This window comes from Schistocerca nitens, chromosome 1 (assembly GCF_023898315.1).
Source record: "Schistocerca nitens isolate TAMUIC-IGC-003100 chromosome 1, iqSchNite1.1, whole genome shotgun sequence".
Classification (NCBI taxonomy): Eukaryota; Metazoa; Arthropoda; class Insecta; order Orthoptera; family Acrididae; genus Schistocerca; species Schistocerca nitens.
Genome location: NC_064614.1, coordinates 744,577,573 through 744,600,473, shown reverse-complemented (window position 1 = coordinate 744,600,473; position 22,901 = coordinate 744,577,573). Strand labels below are relative to the sequence as shown.

The following is a 22,901-nucleotide window of genomic DNA, read 5'->3' as shown; positions in this document are numbered from 1 at the left end:
TGTTTGAGAGAATTTTGATGGAAGGCCGATTTACAAGATACGTTATGCATATGCATATAGTTACAATACCACGTTCTATATTTTGGAGCGTTGGTTTCCTTTTTAGTTCTCCCTCCATCATCATTGAGCTTGCCGTTTATAGCAGAACTAAGGAACGCGGAACAACTACCACTGTTTCGTGTCGTGGCGACATCCTTTATCGCCGTTACTGCTGTGAAGCTGGTTAATGGGCGAATCTTACTTGAGCTACTTGAACAAAAACTGTGGAAATTTGCGGTTACCGTTACCCTTCACCGACGTCCCATTTCCCGCCACTCAAGCAAAAACAAATCATACCAAAAATGATCAGTTTGGGAGAGTTGTTTAATTCAGTGAATCGCTGGAATTGCATATTTTCGTAATACGAAAGTGCAAATACGAAAACCACCAAGCATGCTAGCTTCGGAATACTGAAATCAACACGACGGCTGTTCGATTTGCTTCTGTCATTCACAGCACAGGAAACGGGATCTCAAGGAAATATTACTCTTTGTCACGCAAACACACAAACGCTGTGCTGGTACGTCCCAACTCAACCACAGCCTCTTAATTCGCGACATATTCTGAGAATACAAACATTTGTGAGAAACAATATCTTGCCGGCCGAAGTGGCCGTGCGGTTAAAGGCGCTGCAGTCTGGAACCGCAAGACCGCTACGGTCGCAGGTTCGAATCCTGCCTCGGGCATGGATGTTTGTGATGTCCTTAGGTTAGTTAGGTTTAACTAGTTCTAAGTTCTAGGGGACTAATGACCTCAGCAGTTGAGTCCCATAGTGCTCAGAGCCATTTGAACCATATTTTTAGAAACAATATCTTAAATGTCACTGTCTCATTAGGTTCAAAAATGGCTCTGAGCACTATGAGACTCAACTGCTGTGGTCATCAGTCCCCTAGAACTTAGAACTACTTAAACCTAACTAACCTAAGGACATCACACACATCCATGCCCGAGGCAGGATTCGAACCTGCGACCGTAGCAGTCGCACGGTTCCTGACTGCGCGCCTAGAACCGCGAGACCACCGCGGCCGGCTGTGTCTCATTAGGTCCCAGTCTAACAACAACCTCGGTCACGTGTCCTGAGTCTTAATTGCCAGAGAGAAGCTGTCTTACTGATTCGAGTGTTTCAGAAGCTAACATGTCGTATTTCGTAGGTTTCGTATTTATACTTCCGTATTACTAAAACATGTAATTTCAATAATACACAATCAAAGATTTCTCCAAAACGCGTCATTTTTTGGTAAGGTTTGGTATACTGAAGTGTAGGGAAGGCAATAACTATCTACAAAATCTATGATCATTTGCGTTGTTTAAGAATATTTTGTTCTCAGGCAATATTTGTGGCTGAGACTTAGAGATCGTTAACTACATTTGAAAGAGTAAAACGTTCTACGAACCCCAATGATGCAAAACAAACTGCCAGATTTACTTGTACATGCAACGGAATCTAACTTGCTCATTAGTTAAACTTTAATGAAATAATCGACACATTTTCAAGGAAATCAGTTTGATGACCTTAGCGATACATAGTGTGCTTTATGCAGCGATGTTACAAGGCTCGTCTTTATAATTTTGACGCTATAGAAATGTGGCAATACTATCACTTTAAAATTTGTGATTTATTATTGTCGAGAGACATGTCTGCACAGAAACTGATTGAGTAGTTTGTTTACAATGAGCGTTTACACGAAACAGTGCTATGAAAAATGGAAGTTTCTCGTAAAGATTTTCGTTGTAGACTATTTTCCGATTTTGCTTAAGGCCTCGCTTAATAACATTGCCTCGAATCACTTCACTCAAATTTTTTGCAATCAATGCACTTTTTTCAGTTAGCGACGATTCCTAGAAAGTCGACCAAAATCGGTTGTTGAAAGAAGAAGAAGACAAAAGTTGCGCGAAACTTGATTAATGATGAATGTGTGTGACTTATCGTGAGAGACAGGCATATCGAAGGCTGCAGTGCACACGATTTTTCATAAACATAACGGTCGCCCAGAAACAGGCTCCTTGTCAACTGCCAGAAGGAAATGCTTAGATAATTCGATTGAGGAAATGTAAAACCCAGATACAAAATCGCAAAAGTAGAATTAACTTCGGATATATTCTTACGAACCGGAAACTAAGGAGCAGTCAACTCTCTGATGATCGAAAATGAACCGAAACCAACAAAAATGGATCGTTCGCGAAGCACTTCCACGAAAATTATGGCTGGTTTCTTTGGTTACAATGGACATACTGCAACCACTACTTTAAAGGGTATACGGACAGTTCGTGCTGAATGGTATACATGATCTGTTTGACACAGTCGTTGATGAAATCAGGAACAACAACCAAAAATGTCACATTATTCTTCATCATAATAACGCCGTAAGTCACATGGCATGCCCAACAGTTCATAATGTGCAGGAAATAATCGAGTTAATGCCTCACTGCCAGAATGCACCTGATTTATGGCCAAATGAATCCTTCCAAAACCGTGTTCTTGAATTACTAACATCAGAATGAAAAAAAAATGAACTCTATGAGAAACTATATTGCTAAACCATACTATGGACTGTAATTAGGCCCTGCATCCTAGCCTAGAGGCAACATGCTTCTCTAATCAATGAATTTAGTCTTGCTCAAATGACGCAGTGCAACTAAAGAGAGTTTTTCTCGATAAGGTTTCACAGCCCTCTCAAAGACATTCGAATAATTAACAGAGATGTAGAGTTCTTTCTGATTTCACGTCAGGGTGCCCGAGGAGATCTAATTCACGGCCCATTCTAGTTCTTCATGTGTCTGGATACACTCGCAGCATCTGCCTAAAGGGAGCCACAGAAAACTACAATATGAACGGCCGAGTAAGAACTTGAGCTCACCTTTCTATGGATGGAATGGAAGTGCGACGACTTCGAGCACCGTGTAACGCCGCTCTGTCGAAAGTCAAAATACAGGCTGAATCCGAGCACCTCCAAAGAAATTTCGGAAGTCTTTCAGAGTTATTTTCTGACCATTTTGGTATAACGGATACGTTATCTCCGGAGCTTTGGTGAACAGTAATGATGTAGTTACGATTCATACGATTTTTTACCGCAGGTACCTTTTTCTGCGAAAGAAGTCTGTAATATTCAATGATTCTAACATAGAAAGATCAAGTTTGTCGTAGGCGCGTACGTACGACGGGATTTCCAAAAGTAAGTTACACATTTCGTCTCACGCTAAGGCTATTGCACAACAAGAGTGGCGCACTGTCAGAAGAAAGTACGTGTTATGGCTTTCCTGCGGACACAGTTCTCCTGAGGTACGGGTAAGAGGTGCTTCACGCGTGCGAGTGAAGTGGCGCAGCAGATGCAAACGTACTACAAAGTCGGGGTACCCGAATAGTACCATTCTTGTGGGCAGAACATCAAAACTGCACACAGATTCACAATTAAGTTCTGGCGGTATATAGACCAAATGCAACGTCGCGTCCATCCGTGATAAGATGCCAACAGTTTGATTAAGGCCGCAAAAATGTGGATGATCCTCATCGGGAAGTAACTTCATCTACATCGATCTCACAACGTGATGTCCAGGCTATCGAAGAACTGATTCGCAGAAATCACATATTTTACGATTTTACGACGATGAGGACGTTCAAACAGCATTTCTAGAATTGCTCCACGACCAAGGAGTGGATTTACATCGTCGAGGAACTGGATAACTAGTAGAACGCTCCGATCCTCGTTTACAGAGACATGGAGGCTATACCGAAAAATAGAGTCATGTATCCGTGTCTGCTGGAAGTGTAGCGCAACATTAAATAAAAGTTACTGGGCCTGCTTTAATGTTGTGTAACTTACTTTTTGAAGTCCACTCGTACAAATGTAAAAGTAGTGCTATGTGGTTTCCATCGCAGCGGGAACATCCCAGCTCCTGTATTGCGCTCGGTGAACCTATACACGACGATGATAATGTAAGCTTGTGGGGCACTCAACATCGTGGTCATCAGCGCCCGTACAAGTTCCCCAACCTTTCTATTTCTAGTCTCGCCACGTCTCGAATTATGAGGACAACACCAACACCCAGCCCCTGGCGGAGAAAATCCCCGACACAGCCGGGAATCGAGCACGGGACCCCGTGATCAAGGGGAGATAGTGCCACCGACATGATACGTGAATTGGAATGGCGGTCATTAAAACAAAGGCGTCTTTCGTTGCGACGGGATCTTCTCATGAAATTTCAATCACCAGTTTTCTCCTCTGATTGCGAAAACATTCTGGTGGCACCTACCTACATAGGGAGAAACGATCATCACGATAAAATAAGAGAAATCAGGGCTCGCACAGAAAAATTTAAGTGCTCGTTTTTTCCCGCGCGCTGTTCGAGAGTGGAACGGTAGAGACAGCTTGAAGGTGGTTCATTGAACCCTCTGGCAGACAATTGTGAATAGCAGAGTAATCACGTAGATGTAGATGGACAGAAAATGCAAGACTAAACTTTGGCGGCCGATGGACGAATGTGTGACGTTGCAGATTACACGGGTAGTAAACTGGGAACATGTCGATACCAGGGCATAGAGTCTTTTTGAATTTCATTCCGTGTACCCACTTTGACAGTATCTATGCCTCGCACACAGGCGCGTGAAATTATACGCAGACGTCAGCATTTGAGGCTGGACATTACTTGGGCTGAAAGAAACCGGTTGGGATAATCTGCGAGTCGCTCGACATTTGAATAGGAGGGATGCCACTGTTCGACAATGTTGGCAGGAATGGGTGAACTATGGCCGAACACAGCGTCAAGAAGTAAGCAGTCAACAGAGAGAGCCCCGGTTCATCATTACTATCGATCCATCGCGCAACGGGTGCTTCAGTAACCACAAGGGCCGTCACGCTTTAGATACCATAGCACACGAAAAACCCCTCGCAATATCGACATACTTCGAATAAAATGTATTACCAAGGGATAGAACCGTGAAGTACTTCATGTCTAACCAAAAATAATTATAAAACAAAATTTGTTAACTGTTGTTGACTTATAGTTAACAACATACTTTTAAAAACTTACTGATACACAAGTAGAATCCAGAACCTGGAAATGTTTTTCAGCACAATCTTAGCAACACCAACGCGATTTCAGTAACGCGTGCTGCCAAGAAGAGGCAGGGAGTACTTTTTGACCACCACAAAAATTAAAAAAAATGCATATTTCGCTAAGTAATGTTGACTTTTACTCACAACATACTTTTTTAAAGAGATACTGATGTGTAAGTAGGGTCCTGGACATGAAAATATTGAATGTAACAGTCACTGTGAAAGTCAAATCTAATACTGAGACATTTATGGGCAAACGTTTAACTGCAAAATTTAAAACATTTATGGGATATGGTAGAAGACTTCATATTTTAAGATTTAAAAAAGACGTTTGTTTTTAATGAAGTACCTGACTACACTACAAGGTATTCCAAAGGTGTGCACAAAGTATCCTACTCTCTCCTCCTCCCCCCCCCCCCCCCCCACTCCTACTTAGTATTTCGAGGGTTAATTCCCGGAACACGTCGTGCGGGCAATAAAGAAAAAAAATCTCTAGTGGCACCTGCAATCGTTTTTGTATAACATACGAAACATATTATCACCAAACGTAACATTGCAAAACTTGGCGGCTATGTTTCTAAATTATTTTCTTCAAATATGGGACGTCTTGCCCTGTCTACGTTGTTTGTATGTCGTTGAACGTGCGTACAACAACGACGCGGCAGCACTGCCTTCCTGCATAGTCTCTGTTGTTAATAATTGAGTTAATCTGACTCCAGTATGACAATCATTTTTGTTGCCACACGGTTCGAATGGTGCCCGCTACCCAGTGTTCACTCGAGATGTGCTGGCACACAATGCCTCACTCCCCTGAACTAAAGTTACTCTCATCGCTAGATTAGAGAGAGAGTTCTTGTCCAATGGCAAGCACGATGGCCAGTTAGCACTCCTATGGATTTTTCTTATGCTGTTACGTTTGTGTATGAAATTCCAATAGAAATTCACGAAGAACTGGTTGATCGGGTCCTTGTTGCTGCTTTATAGTACAGGATACAATGGTTGAGAAAGTGCGGCAAAATTTTATTCGTTGTGGTAATGCTTGAAAAGAGATGACGAGTCGTCATTTTGAACAAACGGAACGATTTGAAGTTGCTGTAAGATGTACATTATACACGTTAATAAAAAGCTCAAGATTTATTTCCGATTATTGGTTCATTATCCCACAGTATTGATTAGGATTTTCAACCATCTGTGCAATTTCGAACCTAAAGGTTTTGAGACAATCTTGTTTACTTCCATATGAAAGAGGACCACTCCTTGATCTATTTACGACACTTTCCTGCCTTACAGCCCTTGCCACACAAGAAAGTGAGTGATCTGGTCTTGAGTGATCGACTAGACCATGCACAGAAACACCTGGTACATAAACTGGGAATAAGGGTCGCAACCGTGAGATAGGGCAGTCCCATGTCTATTAACTTATTAACACCGAAATTCCGAGTGAAGCGTGTAATCGACAACCAAACGGAACGGGATACATATCGCAGACCTGGACTGTTTCACGTGTATAGCCTAGCTGCTAGGGGGCAACGTGCACTTCAGTCACGTACTTTGGTGCATTTGCGAAGTTCTCTGCGGAGTATGTATTGCATTTGCGTCCATAAAATAGGACAGCATGTTATTCGCTGCGCCTCTAAAGGAAATAGTGTGTATATGAACCAAAGTTACAACAATATCTGAACTTAGTTTATAGGACAACATTTTACTTCTGCATAAAAATGGAAGTTTAAAAAATTGTATTAGCGTATCTGTTCGGTATGCAGTTTTTCTCGTATGTTTTTCAGGAACTGTTAGAAAAAAATTGCTGCTTGATACTGAATTGGCTATGTTTTAGTTATTGGGTATAATTATACAGATTTGTATGAAGATTTTGTAACGTCATATTTAAAAAAGAACACTCCTCTCTCCGTCATGTCATATCACGTTGGCGCCTATTATTCTTCCTACCCCTCCCTCCCTGTATATCCTTTTTTGTAAAACGTACAAAACTCTTGGAGATTATATGTAATAAAATCGAAATTGCTGCTATAGTAGTTGAACGATATATTTATTGTGATCCATCCATTTCGGCTAGATTGCCATCTTCAGACTATCTGCGAAAATTATACAACATTTTTATTTTATTATAATGTTGGTTAGTGATATTTTCCGATATTCAAATGTGGTAACTACGCCAGTGGTCGGTGTCACCCTGTATTGTGTTATAACGCGCTGTTGGTTTAGGACTCTTATGCTAAAACACTCGTTTGCTGTTTGCTTCTGTTGTTAATGGTCCTTTCTTGTAATTTTTATAATTTGACAGCTTATAGAATAAGCCCTAAACCTACACCATTTTATAATACAACAGAAGTCGACAGCGACCACTGATGATATATGGACCTAAGTACCGAATTTGTACATCGGGAAATTTGATTAACCAATATTATAAGAAAGAAAATGTCGTGTAACATTCGCAGGTGGTCTGAAGATGGCAGTCTAGCCGAAATGGATCCATCACGATAATCACATCATTAAACTACTACAGTAGAAATCAATTTTATTACATAATGTCTCTAACAGGTACCGTCTACGGAGCGGGCCCATTTGATTATAAATGTACAGAACGACGTAATTTATAGATTGCCTTGTTACTGTTAATGTTCATTTACAGTCCAATTATTTTTAAATTTATAATTTTATACACTTTTATTCCCAGGGAAGATAGCTGCGAGATTATTTTCTACTGCATCATGCTATAGAATTTTTCAGACCTTAACTTTCATTTTAATTGTAGAGTGAATGATCGTCATGATTTTCATCAGAATTTGTATAGTCTTCTGTTCCTATAATCATTTCTGAAAAATTAATGAAATAATTGTTAGCGAAACTCTAAGGGATTACATTAATGATAATGGAAAGTATTCACTATGTATCATCTTTCAACGTAACCTTTGCATGACAAGGAAATAAGGGGAAGGGATGAAAACCTGTAATGAAGGGTAGCTGCAAACTAACAGAAAGAATACAAGTCTGTGAAACCTTACAAGAAGAACCAAGTGTTTTCGCTCTGGCCTCAAGTTCTGCAGACGCGGGGCGATGTTGAATGTGAAACATGAGATCTTTTCTCTGCTCTTAATTACAGCCCTATTGCTTCAATTTTAATTAATAATTTATGCTGTATTATCAACTTACGAGGGGCAAATAAGATCTGGCCTTTATTCTACATTATATTAGGTTCAGTGTACAGTAACTGCCATAAACAGTAAGAGATAATTTCCAATTTTTTTAATGTAATTTAAGGTGTTTGAAACTTATTAGTTACAGTGATATACTTAATTTGTTGCATGCAATATTTTTATCAATGTAGTTCATATAAGCAACATTTTTCAATAACGGTTAATTTTTATTAAATCTTACGAAATCATAAAATTTGCTAACCTGGATAGGAAAAGGGTGGGTTTTATGGGAGGGTGGGAAGGAAGAGAAGCTTAGACAGTTCTTTACAGAGTCACCTTGGTACGACTCAGGTTCTACGATCCACAGCTGAATAAAATACAGTGACGGAAAAAAATGCAACACCAAGGAGGAGTTACGCGACATATACGAAAATTGATAGGCGCGTTTCTACATCTGAAAGATTATTTCTGTTCAAATTTCGTTCCAAATGGCTCTGAGCACTATTGGACTTAACTGCTGAGGTCATCAGTCCCCTAGAACTTAGAACTATTTAAACCTAACTAACCTAAGGACATCACACACATCCATGCCCGAGGTAGGATTCGAACCTGCGACCGTAGCGGTCGCGCAGTTCCAGACTGTAGCGCCTAGAACCGCTCGGCCACACAGGCCGGTCTTTCGTTCCAGTCGTGTACGAGTGGCGCTAGTAGCGCCATTATGAGGATGCAAATCAGGTTTGCTTTAAATACACGCTGTAACGGTCGTAAGCATTAGTTACCTTTGAGTTTCGACGTGGTGAGTTGTTAGTCAAGAATGCTTTTAAGGTAAGAAAGACGTCATTATCAACGCTTCACGAGTTTGAGCGAGATAGTGTAATAGGGCCACGAGAAGCTTGATGTTCCTTCTGCGATATTGCTTGGCAGGAATGCAGCCGCCGTGGATGATTGCTAGTGGTGGTCACGAGCATATGCGGTCACCAAGAGACCGAGCTCCGGACGGCCACGTGGCACTACCGAGAGGGAAGGTCATTGTGATCAGCGTATTGATGTGGTGCAACGCACTGTATTTCCAGCAGCAAGTTGGCACAACGGTGACAACGAACTGTTACAAATCCGTTTTTTTCAAGGGCAGCTCCGAGACATACGCCCTGTAGCATGCACTGAACTGACCCCAAACCACCGCCATTTGGTACCTCAGTGGCGTCAAGAGAGAGCTCTTTGGAGGGCACGGTGGAGAACTGTTGTGTTTTCTCATGAAAATCGGTTCTGCCTCGGTGCCAGTGATGCCTGTGTGCTGGTAGGAGGAGGCCAGTTGAGGATCGCCAACCAACCTGCCAGCATGCTAGACACACTGGCTTTACACCTGGAGTTATGGTTATTGTATGTCACTGGTGTCTCGACCTGTTGTGCTGCCATTCATGAACAGCATTCCAGGGCCTGTCTTCCAACAGGATAACGCTCGCCCATACGCTTCTATTGTAAACCAACGTGATGTACAGAGTGTCGATACGTTGCCTTGACCTGCTTGATCACTGGATCTGACTCTAATTAACCCTTTCGGGAGCCGTGGGGAACATGCTTCCCACTACAATGAACTCGCTCCTAGTCCCGTGGGATTCACAGTTCCCACCTCTGTACGGTGCTACCACCTAGTGAACAGTATAGGGTACTACTTACAATCGGAAGTTCCCGCAGTTTTTGCTGTACCTTCGCGCAGAGGCATTGTATAGCTGAGTGTTGCTCTGTAGAGGAGCCTTTCAGTGCTGTTTGCGTGACATACTACAGCTTTGAGCAAAAAAAAAAAAAAAAAAAAAAAAAAAAAAAAAAAAAAAAAATCACAAAATAAGGTAAATACTTTTGTTTTGCTCAAATTTATGAAGGAAAACGTAAAATTGGAACGAGGAGAATTCCAGTTTGAAACAAAAGGAACCATTTGTGCAGTAAAAGGGATGGATAACCGTCCAGTCACTTTCCTGCCCTCAATTCATGACCAATGAGAAACAGCCACAGTGAAAAGGAAAAACAAGGATGGTACTAGTACAGAGATTTGTTGTCCTGTAAAATGGTGGCACAGAATATTTTATTTCCTGGTGGACGTTGCTGCAGTGAACAGTTTTATCCTGTGGAAAATAAGTAAAAGAGAATGTGGACAGCATGATCAGCTCACATACAGGATCCATCTAGCCAGACAATTGTTCGCTGGCTTCTCATCCCAAAAAATGCGTGGACAAAAACCTGTCGGCCGCAGCTCGTGGTCGTGCGGTAGCGTTCTCGCTTCCCGCGCCCGGATTCCCGGGTTCGATTCCCGGCGGGGTCAGGGATTTTCTCTGCCTCGTGGTGACTGGGTGTTGTGTGCTGTCCTTAGGTTAGTTATGTTTAAATAGTTCTAAGTTCTAGGGGACTGATGACCATAAATGTTAAGTCCCATAGTGCTCAGAGCTAAAAACCTGTCTTTCTGGCTGAAAGGGGTAAAGAACCTGAAGATTTTCGTCATGTGGCTGTAGGGGAGCATCAACCCATTTAGGAGAAACCTACTGGACGTGCCGTCATTGTAGTACCAATGCTGCGGAAAAGAGCACTCGCTGTGTTTGTACATATTGTCAAATGCCACTTTGCACAGACCCATGTTTCAGAAAATTTCATGGCAAGTAATTGTGAACAATCCTTGTAAAAAGAGGAGTAAATTTATCAAATAAATATGACATATACTGAAAAAGTTGTTTTTGTCATTTAACTCCAAGGAAGGCCAGTGGGAAGAATACTTCCCACCTTGTCGTGTGACCTCACTTTCACAGATGGAGCAAATTTGATATTCTGTATGATAAATTTACCTATCTGTTAACTACTATCTGCTCTCCATTCATTAAAAAAACCGTCTCAATAATTTTGCCCAGGAAAGGGTTAAGCACAATGGGACTTCAGGTTATTGGCTGTGGTACTCTAACGGTGGACGGCAGTTCTGGAGAAGGCGCCGACACGCCTAGAGCGCGGGTGCGCGCGCTCACCTCGACCAGCAGCTTGGCGCACTTGACGTCGGTGACGAGCGGCACGGAGTAGTCGACGGCGAGCCGGCGCGTGCGGTAGCCGTGCGTCATGAAGGAGGAGACGCGGCGCGCGCCGCCGTTGCGCATCGGCAGGTTGATCACCAGGTCGAAGTGCTTGCGCGCCAGGAAGTCCGACAGCCGGTTCAGCTCGCCGCCCGACGAGTCGATGTCCTCGAACGTCCACTGCACCATCTCCACCTGCGGCAGACAACAGACGCCAAGTGCTTGAAAAGATGTACACTGCACTCGTTCTGTGCTGTGCGACAGAGTCAAACGTACAACAGTCGAGGAAATGGGAAAAGAATCTGCAAAACTTCGATTCCTCAGATACGATCTCGTGTCCGTTAATGCTATTGTTTGACATTAGCTTGCATCCAAATAAAAGTAACATGTCTCAAAGGACATATCGCCTCTTTCCTGCTAACCGTTTTTTACCGTTACCTTCATTTCAGTTCCCCGCAAGACGAGCGGGATCGCAACGCATAAAAAGCCTCTCCTCAGCCAAAGGTTACACATATTTAAAAGATAATTAAGATACAGAGAGATAGATAATAAATTAGGTTTAAAAACATGCACTGGTGGACGTTATTTAACATTTTCATACAAGTACAGTAGACAAATTTTTTAGGGTTCGTACCTCAATCAGTAAAACCCTTATAGGTTCAATGTCTTGAGCATCTGTCTGTCTGTCTGTCTCTCAGCCTATCACAAACAATTTTTCTCAGGAACCGGTACATGTATCAAGTTGAAATCCATGTCACATACCAAGGTCTATGGCCCTTGGCGGTATAATAAACTTTAGCTTATAAGTCAAAGCAATTAAAAGGTACGGCGATTTATGTCACATATTTTGGTTCCTGCAAACCCGCTCACCAAAACCTATAGGGGTTCAAATGGTTCACATACCTCTGAGCACTATGGGACTTAACACCTGAGGTCATCAGTCCCCTAGAACTTGGAACTACTTAAAACTAACTAACCTAAGGACACCACACACATCCACGTCCGAGGCAGGATTCGAACCTGCGACCGTAGCGGTCGCGCGGTTCCAGACTGAAGGGCCTAGAACCGCTCGGCCACAGTGGCCGGCGCCTATGCGGTACTTCCCCTTGATGTGGAATCATTACATTTGGCAAGTACAAATAATGGGAAAAAGTCAGATAATTGTTAATTTGCAATTATATCACACAAAAAAATATTTCTTTTGTCATTTGTTACCCGACTTCAAACTTGTAGTTAAATCACTCAATAGTTCTGCATTCAGTCTGACAGGGTCGCAACTGTAAAAGTCAAATATCAAGCAAGGAATGGCTTCATTGCTCATACGACGCGTTTCGGAATTTATCAATCGTCACATATCCAGGAAGTTTTATTGTACGTAGATATGGTGCTTCAAGTTGTATGAGAAACCAACACTCCCAATTTGGTCTCCGAAAACCTGCGAGTCCCTGGATCGATATCTGACCGGTGTCCGTGTCAATAACCGACAAAAATGGTCGATATTCTCTATTCTCGGGAAGGATGAACTGTCTATGTACACAATTAAGTTTGTACAGGACCATTAGTGCACGAGTCCTACTAGCACCTGGCCAATTTTTGTTTAAACACATTGGTGGAAAATATTGGTACTGGTTTTTAAAATTCTACTGATGATTTTGTATTATAGTTAAAATATAGGCACCGATGATAACGTGAATGATGCCATGCTCTAATAGTGATGCTGGTGACACATGATAATTATACTGCTAATGAAGAAGGTGGAGTGGTGAGTATGACTCTGGGTTAGTGTAGAACCGCATATAGGCACTGGAAGTCAGCAGTATGGACGAAGGGTGAAATACAAAATGGAAGAATGCTGATGTTAGAACAGTGGGTATATCGCGAGTTGGAGCTGGTTGAAATTCCGACGGGAGTGGCTGCATAGCGCATACAGGTGCAATGAATGTGGTATATGGATGTAGTGGCACAGCTGCGTACCTGGAATGGTAATTATTGTTGTTGTGGTCTTCAGTCCAGAGACTGGTTTGATGCAGCTCTCCATGCTACCCCATCCTCTGCAAGCTTCTTCATCTCCCAGTACCTACTGCAGCCTACATCCTTCTGAATCTGCTTAGTGTATTCATCTCTTGGTCTCCCTCTACGATTTTTCCCCTCCACGCTGCCCTCCAATGCTAAATTTGTGATCCCTTGATGCCTCAAAACATGTCCTACCAACCGATCCCATCTTCTTGTCAAATTGTGCCACAAACTCCTCTTCTCTCCAATTCTACTCAATACCACCTCATTAGTTATGTGATCTACCCATCTAATCTTCAGAATTCTTCTGTAGCACCAGATTTCGAAAGCTTCTATTCTCTTCTTGTCCATGTTTCACTTCCATACATGGCTACATTCCACACATATACTTTCAGAAACCACTTCCTGACACTTAAATCTATACTCGATCTTAACAAATTTTTCCTCTTCAGAAAGGCTTTCCTTGCCATTGCCAGTCTACATTTTATATCCTCTCTACTTCGACCATCATCAGTTACTTTGCTCCCCAAATAGCAAAAATCCTTTACTACTTTAAGTGTCTCATTTCCTAATCTAATTCCCTCAGCATCACCCGACTTAATTCGACTACATTCCATTATCCTCGTTTTGCTTTTGTTGATGTTCATCTTATATCCTCCTTTCAAGACACTGTCCATTCCGTTCAACTGCTCTTCCAAGTCCTTTGCTGTCTCTGACAGAATTACAGTGTCATCGACCAATCTCAAAGTTTTTATTTCTTCTCCATGGATTTTAATACCTACTCCAAATTATTCTTTTGTTTCCTTTACTGCTTGCTCAATATACAGATTGAATAACATCGGGGATAGGCTACAACCCTGTCTCACTCCCTTCCCAACCACTGCTTTCCTTTCATGCCCCTCAACTCTTATAACTGCCATCTGGTTTCTGTACAAATTGTAACTAGCCTTTCGCTCCCTGTATTTTACCCCTGCCACCTTTAGAATTTGAAAGAGTATTTCAGTCAACATTGTCAAAAGCTTTCTCTAAGTCTACAAATGCTAGGAACGTAGGTTTGCCTTTCCTTAATCTTCCTTCTAAGATAAGTCGTAAAGTCAGTATTACCTCACGTGTTCCAACATTTCTACGGAATCCAAACTGATCTTCCCCGAGGTCGGTTTCTACCAGTTTTTCCATTCGCCTGCAAAGAACTCGTGTTAGTATTTTGCAGCTGTCACTTATTAAACTGATAGTTCGGTAATTTTCACATCTGTCAACACATGCTTTCTTTGGGATTAGAATTATTATATTCTTCTTGAAGTCTGAGGGTATTTCGCCTGTCTCATACATCTTGCTCACCAGACGGTAGAGTTTTGTCAGGACTGGCTCTCCCAAGGCCGTCAGTAGTTCTAATGGAATGTTGTCTACTCCCGGGGCCTTGTTTCGACTCAGGTCGTTCAGTGCTCTGTCAAACTCTTCACGCAGTATCGTATCTCCCATTTCATCTTCACCTACATCCTCTTCCATTTCCATAATATTGTCTTCAAGTACATAGCCATTGTATAGACCCTCTATATACTCCTTCCACCTTTCTGCTTTCCATTCTTTGCTTAGAACTGGGTTTCCATCTGAGCTCTTGATATTCAGATACTGGGTGTCGGGACAGAATTTTTCTAATAATGTATCGGATCCGAAGGTGCTGGATGAAGAGAAGAATGTGTTGTAAATGAATGAGTTGGTGCAGGGTGGGATTTCGGGAAGGTAAGTGGATGCAGAAGGGCAGGCGCAGTGCATGTCTTTCTGGGATTTCAACAGATTTATAGAATTTAGGCGGAGATACAGGAAAATTTGGCAAATTTGAGGATAGTGTGGGTGAGCGATTTATAGATAAGTATAATGGTAGAAGGCTGTAGACCCCAGGTGCGGTCTGTCAGTAGCTTAAGTCAGTTTTGGGCTTTGTGCTGGGTGGTAAGGAGGTGGACATTTCATGTTAGTCTCCTGTAAAGGATTAGTCCTAAATACTTTAATGTGTTACTCAGAAGGGTGGGTTGGTTGTTAATGTAAGGATGATAATTTTCTATCTTTCTGTAGATGCAGGGAAATAGAAGTCCCCAGCCACAGTTTCCGCCCGTATGTTCGGCCTAATCTCACGAACTGTGTGGGAAATTTGATGCGGTTTCCACGAATAGGTAGACTGATTCATAAGGAAGATCTGTGTGTATAACTTATAAAAACTTCGTGAAAATTAGGGGAACTAAGATGAATTAAAGTCCCTGAAAACAATGCCGTTGCCATACAGCAGTGAACGGCAGTAAGGCCGGCCAAGTGCACCACCAGGCCGCCATATGCTGCAGCTATCGGTAGGCCGGCGCGAGCTACTGTAGACTTTCTCAGCGTATCAGGGCGTGTAACATATTTAGCAGGGTCAACCAGGTGGTGCAGCAGCTTCCAGTTCCAATTACTGTAACGCGATGTCACTCGAAACACCATTTATATGGGTAACAGGTAACATTCATCCCTCCTGATAACTTTCCTGCTATGCGCTGCTTAAATCGTTCAAGTTACATGGAGGTGGTGATATTCAGTTACCTAACGCTACTTCTGAATCTTCTTCATAGTTATACGCCGTGAACCGTTAACAAAATTACCAATGTGCCAGACACGTCATCTAGTTGTAGATGCTTAGTGCTACACAAGTGAAGGTTTGCTAGTTAATTTGTAACTGACAATGTAAATTCTAATTTGTACTACACCAGAAGGTTCGACACATGTCCACAAATTGGATCACCTCTCACGGACTGACTGTTCAATTCAGGTGATCTAAGTGTTTTAACTGATTGTGTACTAGTGAACTGCCCGAGGCCTCGCATAGGTAGCAATAACGCGCAGTTCCTAGTGAGGCGACCCGATGTGTTGCAATAGCAGTACGACAAGCAACAGGACACTGCATGTGGCAATAACGATGCGCATGGCGCTCCGCTGCCAGCCTCGTCGTGGACAACTTCCACATATGCCACGTATTTACGCGACACTGGATAGAGCTACGGCTCTTCTTACAGCATTAAAAACAATTTCCACGCGTTAGCTAAATTTCATACAAAGCATTATACGACCTAAAGTGCACCAAACGTAAACTGGCCAGCGACCACATTTTTATTACATACTTTTCAAACATTCTCTGTTTTTTTACTTAATTTCCCATATCACAACAGAGCTAATAGAAAGAAAAAAAAGTTTATTATCTAGCTGTGATATCAAACTGTAAAAGCCAAAAATGCAATGATTTTCCGAATAGTTTCCCCAAAATCATATAAGAAAGACTATGCATAAATCCCCCCCCCCCAAAAGTGGTTTTTACTTCTCGTATAAGAAATTATAAGTTTTACTGAGAACCTAGCTATACAGTCGGCTGTAGCATTGCTTCATTTGCATAAAACAATTTTTTAGGCCCATGAGATGACTTGAAATTTCCCTCGCCGTGTATCGCACGACACCGTTGCATGGAGCGAGCAGCATTCCTTGTTGCGCCAACATGTACGACAGAGATGTGTGTGGGGTTCTACCGCAAGTCACATCGCGTATCGTATCACCACCGTGAGAACCGCGTCGTAATATTTCTAGTCGGACGACTTGTCCGGAGTAGCGGTAATAAATTACATACCCAAAAACGACCCTCATGATCATCCTGTCTATTAGTGAACACCGCGTGTGTGTATCCAACAACTAAAAAAACCATTTTTTTTTAATATTTGACAATTTTCTAGTTGTGAAAAGAAACTCTGGCACCATAGCATAGCAGAGTTCGGGAAGGTTCCAAAGAGACTGATCGAAATCGCCGGACCATAACCCAAAGCCAGTGTGCAGTACCGAAGCCAATACTATTACAGGCATAGTAGGTGCGCTCGTACAATGGTGGCGGCAGCTGATGGGATTGGGCAAAGAGATTGTAAGTGCATACTTCGTTGCTGGTGGAATTGGTGGGGGGGGGGGGGGGGAGGAGGGAGGGAGAGGGAATACAAGACATATCCAATATGGCGGCAGGGACCTATCTATAACTGGATCTTACCACCCCGATAACTTCCTCAAAATATTTTAAAGATTCTAATAGGTTTTTTTATTATTTTCAACGAAAGACGTTTTCACAAAGTAATAAAAATTGGCAAACTACTCGGGAATTTGCTTACCTATCAGCATTTTCCTTGCGAGCGAACATAGCATCCGATTAGTGTATACCCCTCCACGAAATGAAAAGGCCTAGGAAGTAAATTTAGTTCTGCTGTCAAACATCGGAGGATCGCGTCCAAACGTGCTGCTGTACAGCCTACAAAGGTGTAACTGCATACACTCAACTTTTTCCAAAATACGAAGTTCGAGTTCAGGAAGACCAATGATCATAAATGTCGCCAGAGGAAAAGGAGCGGGGGGACAAAACGTGTGTCGCGTCGCCTGCCTGATACAATGGTCGTGATATCTTCGTGAAAACAATGGTTTGTGTTCACAGTAACTGTCTGACATACGTCTGCGGGATGCAGTGAATGTTCCCCTCCTCCCCCTACACCCGTCCCCAAATATGATAGCGAGGAACGAATTGTACAGAACCATTTTGACCCGGACTTCAACCAAGCACTAAAATAATGGGAAAATCTCGCGTTTACCAGGAAGAAGGCGTAGTCTCACATTCCTGTCGCGATAAAGATGCATTTCTGCAAGATTACTCGTAGAACGGCAAGCCGCGGAACAGTGAGCAGCGTTATCTTCCATTACAGTGAACCTCCATCTGTTGTAAAATATTTCATATTTACGTTAACATCAGTTGCTACCCGTTTCAGCGCTGGTGCGACACCATTTCTCAAACTGACTGGTAGATTGACTAAAAGGAGTTGGTTCTACAAGAACAGAGAGGTAGAGAGAGGAGGTGAGGAGCTAACTGGCCAACTGCAACATCTGGATGATGAAATAGCCGACAGAAAATTGAGAAAAGAGTAGGCAACTCGCTTCTAGTGTTGCAAAGTACGCAATACATTGTAATTTTTTTATAATGTTGTTATGTATCTATCATTACGCGTAATCCTTCCATGTGTATTATTAATCATTATTTGACATCACTTGAAGTAATGTAACAAAATCACGATTCCGTTCAAACTGAAACTTCATGTAAACATTTCTGCCATCAATCAGTTCGATAATTTGAAATCAAGGAAGCCGTTAAGTTGTTCATGTAATGTAATTTTTTGTGAAAAAGACATAGAATTTGGAAATAGAACTTTCTGGAAAACATTGCTAACGGCATAGCCAACCGTTAAAAACGTAAACTGTTTAAATATTCATAAGCTTTAACGCTATTTTAGACACACATTAACGTAAGAACCAGTAGTATTTCGATACTGGAACTTCTGCAAATGGTAGAACACAGCTGATTAATCAGTTGTTTCCAAAACTGTTTTTGTTGTTATTAAAAATAAAGGCATACTACATTTTTATAAGAAAGTTTTATGTTTAAAAATATATTTATTTCAGGTAAGTCATTCGTTTATGCAGAATATACTATCATACTCATGGGTTATTGTTGTTACTGACTGTGGGTATTAGCACAGAGTTCTGTGATAGACAATGTTAGATTACTTAACGAATATTTAGTAGTCAGTCAGAATTTGAGTTATCTATGGCTCTCGAACTTTGAAGATAAGTGTTTCTTTTTAGATTTAATATACTACTCCTATCACAACATTTAGTGCAAATCTCATTCTTTTCTATCGGCTGCACTGTTCCAGTTACATAATTGACTATGGAAAGGATGATTTAATGTAACTAGAACACTCTCTCAACTGCGATCGTTTGTAGTTTCATTAAGAACCATCGGTGTGTTGTCGATTCGTGATGTTACATTTTAATAAAATCTTTCCCAAAATATGCTTTATAACATATGAAAGAAATACGGTAGTAGAATGTACTCCAATAACTCCGCCTTATAGCTATTTTTATAAATAGTTAACGCAATTCCTTCTTTTTGTTATTACAGTATTCAATAACAACACAGTACAATTAAGAAATGCTAACACGTGTGTGAAATTCAACGGGCTCGTCAGATGCGAGACTATTTGACGCATGTGGTTACGTAGAAACTATTTCTACACTATCCTAGTCAGTGATTCATGGTGGAGTTACGAAAAGTGAAAAATGTTTCAGACCGTGACAGTGCGTTTATGAGTGACACACGGTTCGTCACTAAGTGTGTTGCAAACAGTTGATTGATCATACTATCGCGCATAGATGGTATGAAATTTTGTAGTTTTACTAGCACACAGAAATACGTTGGAAAAATATGAGCTGTGACCACACAGCTATATACTGCGGTGTGATGGCTGTCTTTTTTTTTTCTTTTCAATTTATACTACTGCTAGTTCTCCAACAGTCACGTAAGTACTGTATTTCTTTTAAGTTAAAGTCACATAGAGTCTTTCATAGTCGCCATACTAACGAAGAACGCACTGTCATGATTTTTACGAATCTTTCGGCGCTTAAGATACAGAGGACCTAGCACTAACGGTGCCTGTACGCAACAGCATCGCGTTAATACTCTGCCACCTGTCGTTCGGCGTTGTCCAGGAGATCTTTCTGGAACAGGACGAGACGATGCTGGCGCCTTACTCCGGAAAGCGGACGTTACGTAACAATCCGCCTATCTGAATTTACATTTTCTGTGATTTACGTCACATATGGCGTACAACACGTTGAACGGCATCATGTGACAAGATTATACAGCTTCAGAGAGGAGTTGGCACCCGAAATGCTATGAAGAAGAAGAAATGTTGTAACAGATAGTGTCAGGCGGGAAAGCGACAATTACGCGGAACTGAAATGGCCAGCACCAAGAAGGTACAAGTTGTGCCTCACCATGCCTGGACTTGTCGGAAAACATAACTAAATATAAAGTTGTAAAATGCCACTACTCCTCTAAACAAATTTAGTTGTTGTCACCATGTGATGCAGTTACGATCGCTTGTGCTTAATGGCTCTGCAGACTCTAGTGAGAACCGATGATTTCAGGAAACAACATCCACTACTGATAAACTCTCCATTCAGTACAGAACGTTTCTTTAGTGAAACTACACGCTTGAGCCCGCAAACGATTCGAGCAAAGGCAAAAAGGAGTACCTCTAGCCTGCACGTCAATACGTCTATCTGACCAGGATATCTGTCTACGTATCAGACCGACAGATTAGACCTCGAACGTGGGCGGAAAGGAGGATAAGACACACGTGTTCGGCATGCCGCCTCTGACATAATTCAGAAGGAACACAATGGATTTTCTTGCTTGCAGATGGTTCTCACTTAGCCGGTTTTCAATTTTTTTGGTAGGTAAATAACGTACTGTAGCAAAGATCGCATAAATATTTATTTAATTTCGATAATCGGTTTCAAAACGATTTGTCGTTATCTGCTAGTTACAAACGTGTTCACTGTGTATTGTAACCTCACTCCAAGTTCTCAGATTAGTAGATAAAATGTAGCACATTATTCAAAGGTCTGTCAGAAATAAAACTTTTAGAATCAAAAAGTATGTCGTGCACATGGACATGTTCGCATATGTAGCGCTCACAGATTATTGTTAAATCTTAAAAAAGTACAATATAAGTTGAAATATACAATAGCTCATCTGTTTACGTTAGCTTGACGTGTTTCAGTCAGTGATGAATCATGGTAGACTCAGTTGTGTCATATACGCCGTCTACAACTGTACCATATACGCCGTCTAAGATGGTTCATCACTGACTGGAACATATCAAGCTAACGTAAACAGATGAGCTATTATATATTTTACTGTATATTTTTTTTTTTTGTTTTTAAGACTTAATCATCTGTGAGCGCTGCATATAAGGACAGGACCCAGTGCATAATGTGCTTTTTGGTTGTAACGTTATATTTCTGAGAAACTTTTCTATATGTATTGCACTTGATCTACTAGTATGACTACTTGGCATGAGGTTACAACTCAGCGTGAACACGTTTTTGGACACCAGAAGACGACTGCAAAGCCTGTCGAAACTTGTTGTCGAAAATAAATTTGTTTATGTGATCTTGGCAATATAAAGCTTTTGTCATTAAAACAGATAGCTCCTTCTCATTTCTCGACATAACAAATTTCAGTCTTAATTTTTAGACGTTGAGAAGTTGTAACTCTCACTGATAGGTTTTTCTTGATCCCTGCCTGACATTTGGATACTCATGAAAGAAAAAGAGAGAAAATAGCACATGGAATGCGCACGGAATTAAGGAGGACTGTGCCAACTATCGCAGTTACCTAAAAAAAAACATGACACACTTAAGGAAATCTGTGCTTCCTTTGACAGTTTGGTATTTTGAGCATGTTCAGACGCATTTCTTTTCTGAACCTGAATGTTTTATCCGGAAGGAATTTAAGCAGAGCAGTCTCGTCCGTCCGCTAAGAGTTATGTGGATTACACCCCTCTAAAATATTTGGCAGATCTTCAGTCCATAGATTGCACAGACACTGACACACTAATACTGCTTCACCCAGTATGTAAGGAAACAAGACCATCTAAGCACCCACTGTTAGCCTTAAGAGTTTTTTATTCCAGGTTTTGTTGTGCAGTCATCAGATTTTGCTTTCAACACTGTATCATTTGCGCGAATATTTTTATCTAGGGTTCGTTTGAGTCTTGTAGAACGGAACTTCCAAACGATAAAAAATTCAGCAAATCAATCTTTTATTATTTCAGTGTCCCTCAGAGCACTTTGGACAGACAGACAGACAGACAGAGAGAGAGAGAGAGAGAGAGAGAGAGAGAGATTTAACACATGGCTTTGTAAGTAAATCGTTTCGTCGCATTTGGTGAAATTCACTCTCGCTTAGGTTCACTTATGCATCTACGCCCTTACTCCGCAAGTCACCATACGGTGCATGATGGAGTGTATGTTTCGTGTTCCACTGGGAGGGGAAAAAAAAGTATCTATACCGCTCTGCACGAGCAGTAATTTTTCTTACGTTCGTCGTCTTGATGTAATATGTATGTTGATGGCAGCAGAGTTGTTCTGTTGTCAGGTTTCAAATGCTGGTTTTCTATTTTTGTGAACAGTGCTTGTTATGGAACCTAAGAGTTCATCTCTCTTCTACAGTTTTCTTGTTTATCTGGGGTCGAATGTACTTGATTTCCTAGACTGAGGGAAAGGAGTATCTGAATAAAAGGATGCTAACGTGATCTTTAAATTTATATTTTACCCATTTATCTTAAATATCTTAAGCATTAGCTCGGCAATTACGAAATACAGTCTAAGCATGCCACAGTTTATGAATAGAGACCGCCTCATGTTAGCTACCACCAAAACTCAAGAACCAAAAACCACGCCACGTATTTATAGCAGGTTGATTGAAAAAAGAATCAAGTACAAAAAAAAATTACTTAAAAAAAATTAACACAACATGTTTAAAACGGACTGAAAAGTATAAAATTAATTCTTTTAGGCCCACACAGACTTAACCTCGTACGATAGTCCTCAAAATTCGTGATTTTCAATTTTTAATAGCTATGAAAATAATTGAAAACTTAAAACGAAAAACGTGGGCCGCATGCAGTAGATAATTGACGCATGAA

General features: G+C 41.3%; 1 protein-coding gene across 1 annotated transcript in view; it reads right to left on the bottom strand.

Annotated features, from left to right (window-relative positions):
• The window catches only part of LOC126260409 (CAD protein), a 543,685-nt gene that overhangs the window by 104,328 nt on the left and 416,456 nt on the right, over positions 1 to 22,901 (bottom strand). The window contains exon 20 of the mRNA XM_049957741.1: positions 11,254 to 11,490. Within this exon, the coding sequence (XP_049813698.1) occupies positions 11,254 to 11,490 (237 nt within the window). The remainder of the gene's footprint in view (positions 1 to 11,253; positions 11,491 to 22,901) is intronic.